Here is a 13,964-nt window from a genome sequence, read left to right as displayed (position 1 = left end):
CGATGAAGGAGTGGTTTAAGAGCAGCCACTGAATGTCCTTGAGTGGGTGAGCCAGAGTGTGGATTGAGTGGCACTTTTCATCAGTTGAGTATAAAATCGGTTGAAATGGTAAACTCAAATTGTTCAATTAATTAATCATCTCGAAGAGTATCAGGTCGAGTAATGAGGCTGAAATTTGATATTGAGCGTTTTACCCATAATGTGATTAGCGGCTATGACTTCCACAGAAAGGATGTGACCTAGAGTTGAAAGAGAAATTCTCGAAGGAACTATCCCAGACAGAGAGAGTTGTTATTGGTGCAAATTGTAACGGGCACGTTGGTGAAGGAAAAAGGGACGATGAAGATGTGATGGTTGAGGACGGATCCAGGAAAGAAACTTTGATGGACAGATGGTGGTGGACTTTGCAAAAAGGACGGAAATGGCAGTAGTGAACACATTTTACCAGAAGAGCCAGGAACATAGGATGACCTAAAAGGTAGAAGCACGCAGGTGGATTATATTCTGTGCAGGCGATGTAATCTGAAAGAGGTTACTGACTGTAAGGTAGTGGGAGTAGGGCAGAGTGTAGTTAAACAGCATAGGATGGTGGTGTGTATCATGACTCTGGTGGTAGAAAGATTAAGGAAGATTAAGAAGACAAAATTAGAGCAGAGAATCATGTGGTGGAAGCTGAGAAAGGAAGAATGTTGTGCGGCCTTTTAGAAAGAGGTGAGACAGCCTCTCGATGGACAGGAGGAGCTCCCGGACGACTGGACTACGACAGCCAAGGTGATCAGAGAGAGGCCGGAGAGTACTTGGTGTGTCTTCTGGGACGAAAGGGGAGGAGACTTGGTGGTGGAACCCCAAAACACAGGAAGTCATACAAGGAAAGAGATGAGCGAAGAAGAAGTGGGACATTGAGAGGACTGAGTAGAGGCAAAAGGAATACAGGGAGAAAAGGAAGAGGTGGCGAAGGTTAAACAAGAGGCATATGATGACATGCACACCGGGTTGGAAATGAAAAAAGCAGAGAAGGATCTGTACAGGTTGGCCAAAAAGAGGGATAGAGATGGCTAATTAAGGATAGAGATGGAAATGTGTTGACTGGTGCGAGTAGTGTGCTACAAAGATGGAAAGAAATCTTTATTAAGCAATTAAACAAACACATCCTCCAACAATGAAAGATACGCTTCAAAAGGCACGAAAAGAAAAAATAATTGTTGGAAACACTGACTGAGAAGCATTTGTGAAGTTGTTTTTCTTTAGCCATAAACTGATCAATAGAAATGGCTTCATTATCCTAGATGAATATATGAAGTTTTCGGTCTTGTTTTAAAATTATACAACAGTGTATTTAGTCAAAGTTGGTAAATTTTCACAAAAGGATTTTAATGAATGAAATCCTTTAAAAAAGTTGCCATGTGAATTTGAGAGCTATACCTGGTCATAACTTGCTTCATCATATATACAGTGCCTTGTGAAAGTATTCGGCCCGTTTGAACTTTTCAAATTAAATCAAAATCAAATCAAAAGCCTTTAATGTCATGATATGCCGTGCATGCAACGAAATGATGAGTGCTTCTCCACAGGTGCAATAAAATAGAATAAAAATCAAAGCACAATTATTGCTAAAATAAATAACTAAATGAATGCACAAAAGTGCCATTGGATAATATTCCATTACAGTACTGTTATTTCAGTGGTTTGAGTTCAAGGAGTTGATGGCTCTGGGGAAAAAGGTGTCCTTCAATCTGGTTGTCCAGATGTCCACCTAACATGGAAGAAGGTGCTCTGGTCAGATGAAACCAAAATCGAACTTTTTGGCCACAATGCAAAACGATATGTTTGCCGGAAAAGCAACACAGCTCATCACCCTGAACACACCTTCCCCACTGTCAAACATGGTGGTTGCAGCCTCATGGGCCTGCTTTTCTTCAGCAGGGACAGGGAAGATGGTTAAAATTGATGGGAAGATGAATGGAGCCAAATACAGGACCATTCTGAGAGAAAACCTGTTGAAGTCTGCAAAAGACCTGTGACTTGGACGGAAATGTATCTTCCAACAGTAGAATGATCAAAAACATATGCAGGTGTTTGAATGGCCAACTCAAAGTCCAGACCTGAATCCAATTAAGAGTCTGTGGGCAGAGCTGAAGACTGCTATTCAGAAACGCTCTCCATCTAACCTCACTGAGCTTGAGCTGTTATGCAAGGAAGAATGGGAAAGAATTTCAGTCTCCTGATGTGCAAAACTGAAAAGATTAGTGACATGTGACCCAAGTGACTTGCAGCTGTAATTGCAGCAAAAGGTGGCGCTACAAAATATTAATGCAAGGGAGACAAATAATATTGCACACCCCACTTTCCAGGTTTTTATTTGTTAAAAAAGTTTAAAATATCCAATAAATTTCATTCCACTTCACGATTGTGTCCCACATATTGTTGATTCTTGACAAAAAAACATTTTATATGTTTATGTTTGAAGCCTGAAATGTGGCGAAAGGTTGATAAGTTTAAGGGGGCCAAATACTATCACAAGGGACTCTATATTTTCACACGGTAAACTGATGAAATAACCTGACAGTAACCAGAACCGTCCATCCCCTTTTTCGCCACAATTTTCCCAAGATGAGCAAAACTGCTAAACTTTATACTGAAAGCTGTAAACCGGTAACTTGTGCTTTTGTTTGGGTATTAAATGCTTGAAATAGAAATGTAAATGGGGTATATGGTTCTGTGGACTGGACTGATATGGGTCTTTGAGCTGGAGAAGTTTGTGAATGTGAACAGATTTTTTTGTCATATCCACAGGTGTGCATGGACACTGAAGAAATAAGTATTTGAACACTCTGTACATTGCAAGATCTCCCACTTAGGATATGAAATTTTCCTAATAGGTGCATGTCCACTGTGAGAGAGATAATCTAAAAAGATAAATCCAGTAATCACAATGTATGATTTTTTAAAAGATTTGTGTGATCCAGCAGCAAATAAGTGTTTGACACCTGTCTATCAGTAGAATTCTGAGCCTCAAAGCCCTCTTACTCCGCCTTTAACCCATTCATGGGCAGGGCGCCAATTTTTTGCCTAATTGAGATAAAAGTCTCATAAAAGGCCACAATCAAGGAAATACTTCTTTTTCGTTTAACGCATAAAACAAAGGGCAAAAAAGATGTTATCAGTTCTGTGAAGTGGTACATAATAGAGATAGGTTTATTAATTAATTCTTATTTTAGAACGTCATTTATGCATGAATAATATTGATGGATTACCATTTTGAAGACAAACTTGGTTGCATACTGACCTTTCTCCCTTTCTTCTCTTGGAAAACGCTCCATGTGTATTTGAGGGGGCCATGTTGGGTCAGGAAGGAAAGGGAAATAACTCCGTGCTAACTTTGACCAGAGTTATCCTCTCCTGATACCAAATTATGGCTTCAGATTAAAACTATATTTATATATACTGAAGGATATAATGCGTGAAAATCATGATGTCCCAAAAATGGGACTCTGCCCACGAATGGGTTAAAAGTCCTCCTCCACTCCATGTATTATCCTGAATCAGATACACCTGTGTGAGGTCGTTAGCTGCATAAAGACACCCATCCCCCCCATACAATCAGTAAGACTCAAACTTGTAACATGGCCAAGACCAAAGAGCTGTCCAAAGACACCAGAGACAAAATTGTACAACTCCACATGGCTGGAAAGGGCTACGGAGAAATTGCCAAGCAGCTTGTTGAAAAAAGGTCCACTGTTGGAGCAATCATTAGAAAATGGAACAAGCTAAACATGATGCTCAATCTCAATCAGAGTGGAGCCCCATGGAGGATATCACCTTGTGGTTGTCACAATGATCCTTAGAAAGGTGAGGAATCAGCTCAGGACTACACGACAGGACTTGGTCAATGACCTGAAAAGAGCTGGGACCACCGTTTCCAAGGTGACTGTTGGTAATACACTAAGACGTCATGGTTTCAAATCATGCATGGCACAGAAGCTGCCTATATCAGCACATGTCAAGGCTCGTCTTAAATTTGCCAATGACCATTTGGATGATACAGAGGAGTCATGGGATAAAGTTTTGTGGTCAGATGAGACCAAAATGGAACTTTTTCGTAATAATTCCACTAACCGTGTTTGGAGGAAGACGAATGATGAGTTCCATCCCAAGAACACCATCCCTACTGTGAAGCATGGGGGTGGTAGCATCATTCTTTTCAGTGTTTTTCTGCACATGGGACACAACGACTGGACTGTATTGGAGAGGATGACAACGGCCATGTACTGTGAGATTTTGGGGAACAACCTCTTTCCCTCAGTTAGAGCATTGAAGATGGGTCGCGGCTGTGTCTTTCAACATGACAATGACCCGAAGCACACATCCAGGAAAACCAAGGAGTGGCCCTGCAAGTAGAATATCAAGGTTCTGGTGTGGCCTAGCCGGTCTCCAGACCTAAACCAAATACAAAATCTTTGGAGGGAGCTGAAAGTCTGTGTTTTTCAGCGACAGCCCAGAAACCTGTCTAATTTAGAGAAGATCTGTATGGAGGAGTGGGCCAAAATCCCTCCTGCAGTGTGTACAAACCTGAACAACTAAAGGAAACATCTGACTTCTGTAATTGCATCCAAAAGGGTAACATTGGTTTTCTCGGGTGTTTAAATACTTACAGTGCCCTCCATAATTATTGGCACCCCCGGTTAAGATGTGCTAAAAGCCTTAAAATAAATTCAGTGTTTATTGCAGAATACTGTCACACTGAAAATTTTAGGAAAATGTAACCTTCAACTCAAATGAATTGTTAGAAAAAAAAAAAACCCTGACTAAAAAATAATTATTTTTCATTAAATCACCTGTTACATTAAATCACATAATTATTGTCACCCTTAACAATTCCCAGGAAATAAATATAATTGAAGCATTTCTGTCATTTCTACAGTAGTTTACAAAGTTTACCAGAGTATGTAGGAACATTTAATGCGTAATTCATCACTTCCTGTTTCCCTGGGGTATAACTATGACGTGACACAGAGGCCATTTCTCTTATCCACTCTTAAACATGGGAAAGACAAAGGAACACAGCATACAAGTGAGGCAGATGTGTGTAGAGGCTACAAGATTGCCACTCAACTGCAGCTGCCCATATCCACTGTGAGAGGAATACTTAAGAAGTTAAAAACAACTAGAACTGGTCAACAAGCCTGGATGAGGACCCAAGTTTGTTTATTCAACGCACAGTGAGGAGGATGGTAAGAGAAATCAAAAGATCTCCAAAGCTCATTGTTACAGAATTACAACAAATGGTAGCATCCTGGGGTCACAAAGCCTCCAAATCAACCATCAGGCGCTGTCTACACGCCAACAACCTGTTTGGGAGGCATGCACGGAGAAAACCTTTCCTCACTCACAATCATAAACGTCTGGAATTCGCCAAGCGGTAGGGTTAGGCTTTTTGGCAACAAACACTCTTAAGTGGGTCTGGCGTGCCACGAAAGATACGCATGCTGAAAAGCACATCATACCCACTGTGAAGTATGGGGGTGGGTCAGTGATGCTGTGGGGCTGTTTTGCTTCCAAAGGCCCTGGGAACCTTGTTAGGGTGCATGGCATCATGAATGCTTTGAAATACGAGGACATTTTAAATCCAAATCTTGCCCTCTGCCCGAAAGCTGAAGATGGGTCGTCACTGGGTCTTTCAGCAAGACAATGACCCTAAACATATGGCCAAATCTACACAGAAATGGTTCACCAGACACAAAACCAAGCTCCTCCCATGGCCATCTCAGTCCCCAGACCTCAACCCCATTGAAAACCTGTGGGGTGAGCTAAAGAGGAGAGTACAGAGGAGAGGTCCCAGGTCTCTGGATGATTTAGAGAGATTCTGCAGAGAGGAATGGCTGAAGATCCCTCTTTGTCTTTTCCCATCTTGTGAAACATTATAGAAGATTATGTGCTGTTTTGTTGGCAAAAGGGGGTTGTACAAAGTGTTAACACCAGGGGTGCTAATAATTGTGACACACATTATTTGATGTCAATTATTTCTTTATGTGGTATTTTTTTCCCCACTGAATAAATGCACTTGTATTGAAGGTTGGATTTTTCTCTTTTTTTCCATTAATTAATATTATTTAGAAAAAAAATATTTGAAGCTAAAAAACACATCTTAACCAGAGGTGCCAATGATTATGGAGGGCACTTTATTTCCAGCTGTATCACACAAATAAATCGTCAAAAAAAAAAAATCATACATTGTGATTTCTAGATTTTTCTTTTTAGATTCTCTCTCTCACAGTGGACATGTACCTACGATGAAAATTTCAGACCCCTCCATGATTTCTAAGTGGGAGAACTTGCAAAATTGCAGGGTGTTCAAACACTTATTTTCTTCACTGTAGGCATTTTATGGTTATACATATATTTTCGTTTACATAAGATAACCTGTGCTCAAAAATTTATGTTAAAGACACTAAGTTAGAGGTGGGACTGCATCAGGAATCAGCTCTGAGCCCCTTACTGTTTACAGTGTTCATGGATAGGCTGACAGATGAGGATAGACTGGAATCCCCTTGGACCATGTCAGGTGTAGCCAACCGATGACAGTTGAAGAACGATATCAGATTACGTCAGGAGTATGCAAGGTTCACGTAACCTCGGATACTCAAAGTATAAATTCTCAATGAAAAGAAGATAAGAGGAACTATTGCTTGCGAGGAGAACATGGGATGTGTCAGTCTCACCATCTCTAACCCATTCTGTTCACATCTCCACAAATCCTTATGTCCTTAACGCTGTCCGCAACGCAACAGAGCAAACATAAAGCATGAGTCGATAAACAAAAAAAAAAAACATGACAAAAAAGGCAAGGTGAGTCTTCACCATCCTCTCAAGATTGTCACAGTCTTTATCTTGTCTGCTGCATCACTGTCTGGTGTTTCCACAGCACCTAAAGTGCCACTTGATTGCATCACATTGTTTAAGCATATCTTTGCAAAAGAACATTAAAAGCAAACAACAGATCAAATATGAGATAACTTTATATCCAATTAATCCAACACATGATGTTCACAGATGACATTGTGATCTGCAGTGAAAGCAGGGAGCAGGTGGAGGAAGAATTAGAAAGCTGGAGGCATGCACTGGAAAGGAGAGGAATGAAGATTAGCCAAAGTAAAACAGAATATATGTGTGTGAATGAGAGGGGCGGAGGGGGAAGAGTGAAGCTCCACGAAAAAGAGATAGCGAAGGTGCATGACTTCAAATACTTGGGGTCAACAATCCAGACCAATGGCGAGTGTGTTAAGGAAGTGAAAAAATGGGTCCAAGCAGGTTGGAACACCTGGAAGAAAGTGTCTGGTGTCTTTTGTGACCGAAGAGTCTCTGCTTGGATGAAGGGCACTTTATAAAGAGGCCAACCATGATGTACGGATTAGAGACGGTGGCACTGAAGAGACAACAGGAAGCAGAGCTGGAGGTGGCAGAAATGAAGATGTTAAGGTTCTCGCTAGGAGCGAGCAGGTTGAATAGGATGAGAAACGACCTCATTAGAGGGACAGCCAAAGTTGGATGTTTTGGAGACAAGGTTCGAGAAAGCAGATGTGTCCCCCACATTGGAAAAGCACAAAACCTAGCATGGACAGATGAAACATTCAATCTAAGCCCGGAGACTCATGGTTTACAACTCGGCCTTCGTCAATGTGTGGGCAGAAAGATTCCACACACACCTAATAAAAACCACAAATCCTGTCTTGGTGTGAGCCAATCAAAGGCAGAGTAAGGCGGGGTGTTATTCCATCGATACAAAGGATGCAGGAGTTTGGTCTGTGCTCAATAAATTTCTATTGTTGGAGTAACGCCCGCTGGACCGCTCACGACGCAACATGCCACTGGCAGAATGGTATTTCATGAAAGTTAATTAGTTTGCGATCTCATGAGGTAGTGGGCTAAGGTCTGAAGCTAAAATGTCCACTTGAGTTTGGTGACATAGTTAAAATACTTGGGAGTTGTGCACGTTTCCCACATAACACATACACACAAAATCAAATACATACACACACGCACACGTGCACACACAGACAGAGGAAAATTATAAATCGTAAACAGCATCACAAGTTATAAGCATTTGGTCAGTAGTTGATCTCTGCGAACTTATTTTCAGTGGGATTTCATTGACAGGTAAACATCGACATCACAGTCCAATAGTTTGAGGGTGGGCCTTTGTTTAAATTTTATTTATCCTTTATTTAACCAGGTAGAATTATTGAGATTTTTCTTTTTCAAAAGCCAAGTGGCAGCAGAAATGATACAGTACATAACACCACCATAACCCTAAGTGATAAATGGAAAAGCATTGAACCACCGTTAGTTCTGTGCATTGATGAAGTTGAAAGCAAATCTTCCAATGTCCTGCTACACAACAAACCCTGATGGCTGTCAAGGGGTGAGGTTTTGCGTTGCTTTTTTCGCTTGTTTAGAACCCGTGAAAACATTCCTGAAAAGAAAAGACCTGCACTACCCGCAACTGGAAGATACCAAGTGGCTCGAAAAACTGCACTTTCTGGTGGATATGACAAGCCACCTAAACAAGCTAAATGAAAGTCTCCAGAGGCTGGGAAACAGCACTGCAAATGCTTGAAGCTGTTTTGTCATTCAAGCACAAGCTGACTGTCTCTGCCAGAGATGTACCACGAGGAACACTCTCCTACTTCCCCTCCATGAGACAATCCAAAGAACCCCATCACAATCACACACAACGGTGATTATTTACAAGGTGCGATCGTTGATATGCAAACTGCATTTAGGAGCGGATTTTGAGAGTTCCAAAAGGAAAAAAATTACACTCTTTTCCTGTCACACCACTGGAGATTGACCCGTACTTGTTAAGCACATTTCCAGGAGTAAATCAAGCCGATCTTGAAATGGAAATAGCAGTAATAGCCGACAAAGATTTACGGGTATCCAAGTTCAAACATCTGACAGGCGAGCTTGAAGATGTCATTCGCCAGAAAGCCCAGCTTTGGCCAAAGCCATAAAGGGAGCGCAATTGAAAGCCTCCCAACACCCAAGAAACCTGTCTATGACACATGGAATGCTCTTCCTGACAGTTATAAGAACATGAAGACATATGCATTTGGGTATTATCCATCATTGGATCAACATACCATTGGGATAAGATATTTTAAAACATGAACTACATCAAATCAAAATATCGCACCCGCCTCACAGATAAGAGCTTGCAATCCTGTGTCAAGATTAAAGTTGCATCTTACATGCCCGATGTTGAGAAGGTGACCAGTCATGTTCGAAAACCGAAGTCACATTAAACGGGTAAGAACATAATCCTGTCAAAGGCATATATTCAGTAGCGGTTTTTATAAAGTGATTTCTGTCGGTATATATTTGGAATGACACTTGGGGATATTGTGTTTTGTCGCTCAGGTCTGAGGACAGCTGCGTTGGTTGCATGTCAAAAGAGAAGAAGATGCTTCTGCGTTTTACCCTTGCACTTACTTGCTTGGCATTTGCATTGAAAAACTTAAACTGTATAGATGTTGTTTTTTCGAATCCTCAAAATCAAAATGACATCAAAAATCAGATTACTTTATTGCATTTCTTTAATTTCATCAAACCAATGAAACATAATTCATTAATATTCTACTGAAGTTAAACTTGAGGCAGCATCATACAAAAGAGCAGTCACGTGGTGTGTCATCCTCTACAGAATGCACTGCAGGGAAAATAAACATTTAAACCTGATTGCTCATTATTTATTTTTAGCCAACTTAGTCACTTTGATAGTTGGCCAATATAGCTAATATAGATAGATACACCTTCATTGTAAGGTTTATCTAAGTTTTTATTTTTTTTGCGGTTCCAGACGTATTTGTTTTTTTTTGGCCCAATATGGCTCGTTCAAAAATTTGTGTTGCCGACCCTTGCACTTGGCGTTTGCTTCGAGCACCCCCCTCCAGGCCTGGCTCCAGAGGGGGGCTTCGGTGACATGCCTGCAGGCAAGGGACACATTGTTTTTATTCATTACTTTCACATGGAGAGATCTCAATTACTTTATTTTTCATTTGTTCCTTTTTAGGATCTTTTGGTCTATTTCACTTTGACGGGCAAGTTTTATTTAAGTGTTTTTTTCATGGGATATTCTACAAAATATATTATGAATACTAATTGACCAGCAGGATGTGAGTGAATGTCCTCACAATGGCACAAGGCAGAAGAATAGTAGGATCGCTGATCAAGAATTGAATGTCTTGATTGCTCGAAGGGAAAAAAAAAAAACGCCTGCGAGTTTTGACTTGCATTGATCTGTAGCGCTTTCCCGAGAGAAGGAGCTGGAAGAGCAGGTGGCCAGGATGTGGAGGATCCAAAATAATCCTGCCTGCTCTGGACCTAGTTCGCATTGCGTCCAAGTCCTCAATAGTGGGTAGAGTGGTGCCAACAATCTGTTGAGCAGTTTTGATTGTCCGTTGCAGTCAGAGTTTATCCTTTTTTGTGGCGGCCCCAAACCAGACTATGATGGAGGTTTGCTGTGTAGAACTGTCTCAGCAACTCTTGTGACAGGCCGTGCTTTTTCAGAAACCGCAAGAAGTACATCCTTTGGTTTTTTTTTTTAAGGATGGAGTTGATTTTCGTCTACCACTTCAGTTCCTCTGAGACTGTAAGACCAAAGAACTTGAAGGTCTCCATGGATGACAAGACAGTTGGACAGCGTCAAGGGCAGAAGTCCACAATCATCTCTACAGTCTTTAGAATGATCAATGACAGGTTGTGTTGACCACACCAAATCTCCAGTCTTGCCACTTCCTGTTGATACGCAGACTCGTTGGCGTCTTTGATGAGGCCGATGACCGTGGTGTCATTTGCGAACTTCAGGAGTTTGACATTCGGAGGTCATGAGGTGCAGTCATTTGTGTATGTGTTGAGATGAGCAGAGGGGAGAGGACACAACCTTGTGTTGTTCCAGTGCTGATAGTATGCATGCAAGAGGTGGTGTTCCCCAGCCTTACCTGCTGTGTCCTGCCTATCAGGAAGTTGTAGATCCAATGGGAGATGGCAGGCGAGACGCTGAGCTGGAGAAGTCTGGAGGAGAGGAGGTCAGGGATGATGGTGTTAAATGCAGAGCTGAAGTCCACGAACAAGATCCTTGCATAGGTTCCCTCGCTGTAGAGATGTTCAAGGAAGAAGTGCAGACCCATGTGGCCGGGATCATCCGCAGTCCTGTTAGGTCGATAGGCAAACTGCAGTGGGTCTGTCAGGTAGTCGTGGAGCCACCCTGAGGTGTCAAGCGAGATGCAGAGCTGGAGAAGTTTGGCGTTGTGCACCAGTTAAAGCTTCCTCCGCAGCACCCTAGAAGTGGTAACTCTGCGGGAACTTTTTTACTTTTAGGGATCCAGCGGGAGAAATGTGCTCCAATTTGGGAGCACTTTATCCCTTTTGGGATCCAGCCGGAGGATTCAACCACTTTTTTCAGCAAATGGCACGAGAACTGTGGTACCTACTGGGATATCTTCCAGGGCACTTTTCTCCTTGTTGGACACTCCATTGTGATTAGCCCCCTGGAGGACAAGGCTTTTTGGCAAGTACAGGGTGATTCTGTAGAATTTAAAAAATGATACAGCATCAGAAACGTACTTCTGTATGGTGCTGCTCATTGTTATGTAAAGAAAGAGTTTCCTAACCTCAGTGATGGCGGCAGCACGTTTTTGACCTGGATGAAACGGGCCTTTTTTGAAAGAGGGATGCATAAGCATGCTTCTTCAAGGACCGTTTTTATGATCATTATCTTGCAATGCTGCAGGTGAGTGAACTTAAAGCCTCTATGAGCCTCTCCTTAGCTGAGTGAGTGAGTGAGTGAGTGAGTGAGTGAGTGAGTGAGTGAGTGAGTGAGTGAGAGAGAGAGAGCCAGAGAGACTGCAGGACTGCGCAGGCACGTGGAGCAGCGACAGTGAGAAGGGATAGAAACGCAGTGCAAGCAGTTGCCAGTGTGCCCAGTTTATAAGTTCAGCGAGGGCGGCTAGGGAGGAGTAAAGTTTGAGAGAGGACGCGTCATGCCGAGTGCTGAAAAGATCTATTAAAGCCTTCCGAGCAGCAAACCGGTGCGTCGTACCATTATTGCTCCCGCCCCTGTGCTTCCCGACCACGGTGAGATGACTGTTGCAGGAGATTAAAGGTTTATGATAAGTAAATGAAATTAATTAAATCAATAAAGAGTTGAACTTTGACTCGTCAGTCCACAGAATGTTTCTCCAAAGGTCTTTGGGATCATCAAGATGTTTTTTGGGCAATGTGAGATGAGTCTTTGTATTCTTTGCTGACAGCAGAGGTTTTTGGCTGGGAACTCACCCATGGTTGCCATTTTTGGCCAGTGACTCTCTGATGATAATCGTGAACAATGACAAGAACTCAGGCCAGGGAGTCTTGCAGGTCTTGAGCTATAATATATTTTTATTTGCCCAGAAAGTACTTCATGTAAATGAAATTAACATGCAGCGAGAGGTAGGGTTAATGGAACAAAAGAAAAAAGCAATGCAAAACAACAGTTTCAGATGTCTTTGGTGGGGGTGACTCACCCCTTTTTCACAAAGAAGGAATCTGTTTGTTTCTGCCATCTTTTCAACAATTTTCTGAAGTGGCTCATAAAATCATTAAAATCTTACAGTGCTCTGCAACATTCAGGTTTATTCAGGTGATGAAGTTGTACAAAATTATGGATGTCCTTCCATTTAGCGCAGAGAGCTTTAATATCGACACTTGAGACATCCTTCCTGCCTTCAGCCTCATCAGACGACATCTCTCTTTCTTGCCAACAATATCCCCAGCTATCTACAGCACGTTCACGAAAATAAGAAACAAATTTTCGACTTCCTCCAAGATCTGTGGTCAACACAGTAGCTCCTTTAACAACATCATTTGCTTTAAGGGCATCCTTGCGTTTCAGGATGGTGCTGCTCAATTTGAAGAAAATAAGTCAGTACAGTACTGGGAAACGTCCGCGAGGAGAGTGTGTGAGTCAACGAGTTGCACCGCGCGCTAATGCGTGCAGTCGCGCGGGTTACGTTTTATCCATTTTTCTTGAGATGTTGTTCGAGGTTCTTTTGTGACCTCTCAGATGAGTCGTCGTTGCATTGTTTAAGTAAATTGAGTTAGCCGTCCACTCCTGGGACGGTTTGCCACGGTTCCCAATTTCCTCCATGTGAATATGGGTCTGACAGTGGTTCGCTGTAGTCACAAAACCTTGGAAATGGCTTTGTAACCTTTTCCAGTCTCACCTTTCCCAAATTTGTGGTTAGTCACAGTGACTTTGTGATCCAAAAGGGTGGTGGGGGTGGGTGGTGGTGGCGGCGGCAATTACCTTTTGACAGAGGGTCAGAAAGGTTATTGTGCCTTAATAAATTGAAATGCCATTGGAAAACTGCATTTTGTACTTCCTTGGGTTGTCTCTGAGTGATAGTAAAATTGGTTTGATGATTTTAAACCTGTGTATGATAATGCAAAGAAAAAAAATACAGAAATCAGAAGGGGGTAAATACTTTTTCTACAGCACTGTATTCATCACCAAGTGGGGATAACCAAAAGGCAAAGAAGTTTTCATCTTTTGTGGAAACAAATGTTATTATGCATTATTTCATGTTCATTGTGTTTTTCTATTTTGATGTACAGCAGGACATGATGTACTTTCATACTCCAGCTAGGGATAATGTGTTTTATTTAGTTTAAAATTAAAGGTTTGTGAAAATTATAGTCAACTGCAATCTTGGGATGGTGCAAAATGTGTCTAATGACCATACCTGTGCTGTCCCAAATGTACCTAGCTTCGAGGCAGAGAGCTCTGCAACAGAGGGTAAAACAGTTGGCCCACTCCCCACAGCGTCCTCTCCTTGTATCGAGAAGCTTCTCGGGGTTGTTATATCTTGGGTTATATACAGAGGAAATTAAAGTTAAATGTCAGCAAATGAATAATACCTAGGAAGAAA

General features: G+C 41.9%; 1 protein-coding gene across 13 annotated transcripts in view; it reads right to left on the bottom strand.

The window, feature by feature from the left end:
* Nucleotides 1-13,964, bottom strand: part of ngly1 (N-glycanase 1) — an 81,130-nt gene that overhangs the window by 48,964 nt on the left and 18,202 nt on the right. For all 13 annotated transcript variants that reach the window (XR_009798540.1, XR_009798601.1, XM_061844602.1 and 10 more), the window contains exon 6: nt 13,779-13,900. Coding sequence is in view for 11 of the 13 variants with exons in the window: in XM_061844602.1 (XP_061700586.1) it covers nt 13,779-13,900 (122 nt within the window). In the remaining 2 variants the exon portion in view is untranslated. The remainder of the gene's footprint in view (nt 1-13,778; nt 13,901-13,964) is intronic.

This window comes from Syngnathoides biaculeatus, chromosome 1, assembly GCF_019802595.1.
Source record: "Syngnathoides biaculeatus isolate LvHL_M chromosome 1, ASM1980259v1, whole genome shotgun sequence".
Taxonomy (NCBI): domain Eukaryota; kingdom Metazoa; phylum Chordata; class Actinopteri; order Syngnathiformes; family Syngnathidae; genus Syngnathoides; species Syngnathoides biaculeatus.
The sequence above is the reverse complement of the archived record's forward strand: the minus strand, read 5'-3'. Positions and strand labels throughout refer to the sequence as shown.